At 26.1% G+C, this 789-nt stretch overlaps 1 protein-coding gene across 1 annotated transcript; it reads right to left on the bottom strand.

Moving 5' to 3' along the window:
- Positions 1 to 84: 84 nt before the first annotated feature.
- On the bottom strand, positions 85 to 563 carry Phum_PHUM619670 (uncharacterized protein; the record flags this gene model as incomplete). Its single annotated transcript, XM_002433220.1, has 1 exon — positions 85 to 563. A coding segment is annotated over one exon (479 nt), but the record flags the coding sequence as incomplete, so codon positions are not given.
- Between the last annotated feature and the right edge of the window lie 226 nt (positions 564 to 789).

Below are 789 nucleotides of genomic sequence, written 5' to 3' on the forward strand. Positions count from 1 at the left end.
AGTTTATCAAATGGTAATCCTTTCGGTCTCTCCAAATCTAGTGTTCTGGGTAATGATGGATTGATTAAAGCAGCTGCTATGTACCTAGCATCTTCTGCTAGAAAATTAAACAGGCCAGCTGCTTGATGTGTAGGTAATATTTCATATTTCATACCAATTTTTTTACAAATATTTATAAAATTATTTCTTATTTCAGGTGTTAAATCACTCGGTATTCCATAACCGAATATCAATATTTCTATTTTAGGATCTAAAATGCTAAATAATGTTAAAGATTCTTCATTTACATCTCTTGCATGAAGAACATTCCAACTGAAAACTGTATTTGGAAAAAATATTGTTGGACCAATTAATTCTTCACCAGTAGGTAAAACAAAACCAAAAGTTTGAACTCTACTTATGCTAATGACACCATGTTTATTTTTGTTTAATTTTACTGCATATGTTTTCCCTTCTGCTTCATAAGCCGAGAAATTTCTACTCGTTCTAGTATTTAAATTAGCATTTCTATAGGTTTCTAGTAAAGATCTAAAAATAAAAAAAAAATTAATTTGAAAAAACATAACCTTGCAATGGTTGTAAAATGAAAATAATGTATTTTTTTTTTTTTACCTTTTGTTAAGAAAATCTGTTGTTTTTTTAACAGATTTTAATGTTACTTTATCAATAATGTTTTTACTTAATAATCGAAGTGTTGACATGATAAATATATTTTAAATTTATTTAATATTTTTATAAATTAAAAAAAAAAGTGCAGGTTACATTAGGGCAGTAAATATCATACATTGT

The sequence above is a fragment of the Pediculus humanus genome, genomic scaffold, assembly GCF_000006295.1.
Source record: "Pediculus humanus corporis 1103172108626 genomic scaffold, whole genome shotgun sequence".
NCBI lineage: Eukaryota > Metazoa > Arthropoda > Insecta > Psocodea > Pediculidae > Pediculus > Pediculus humanus.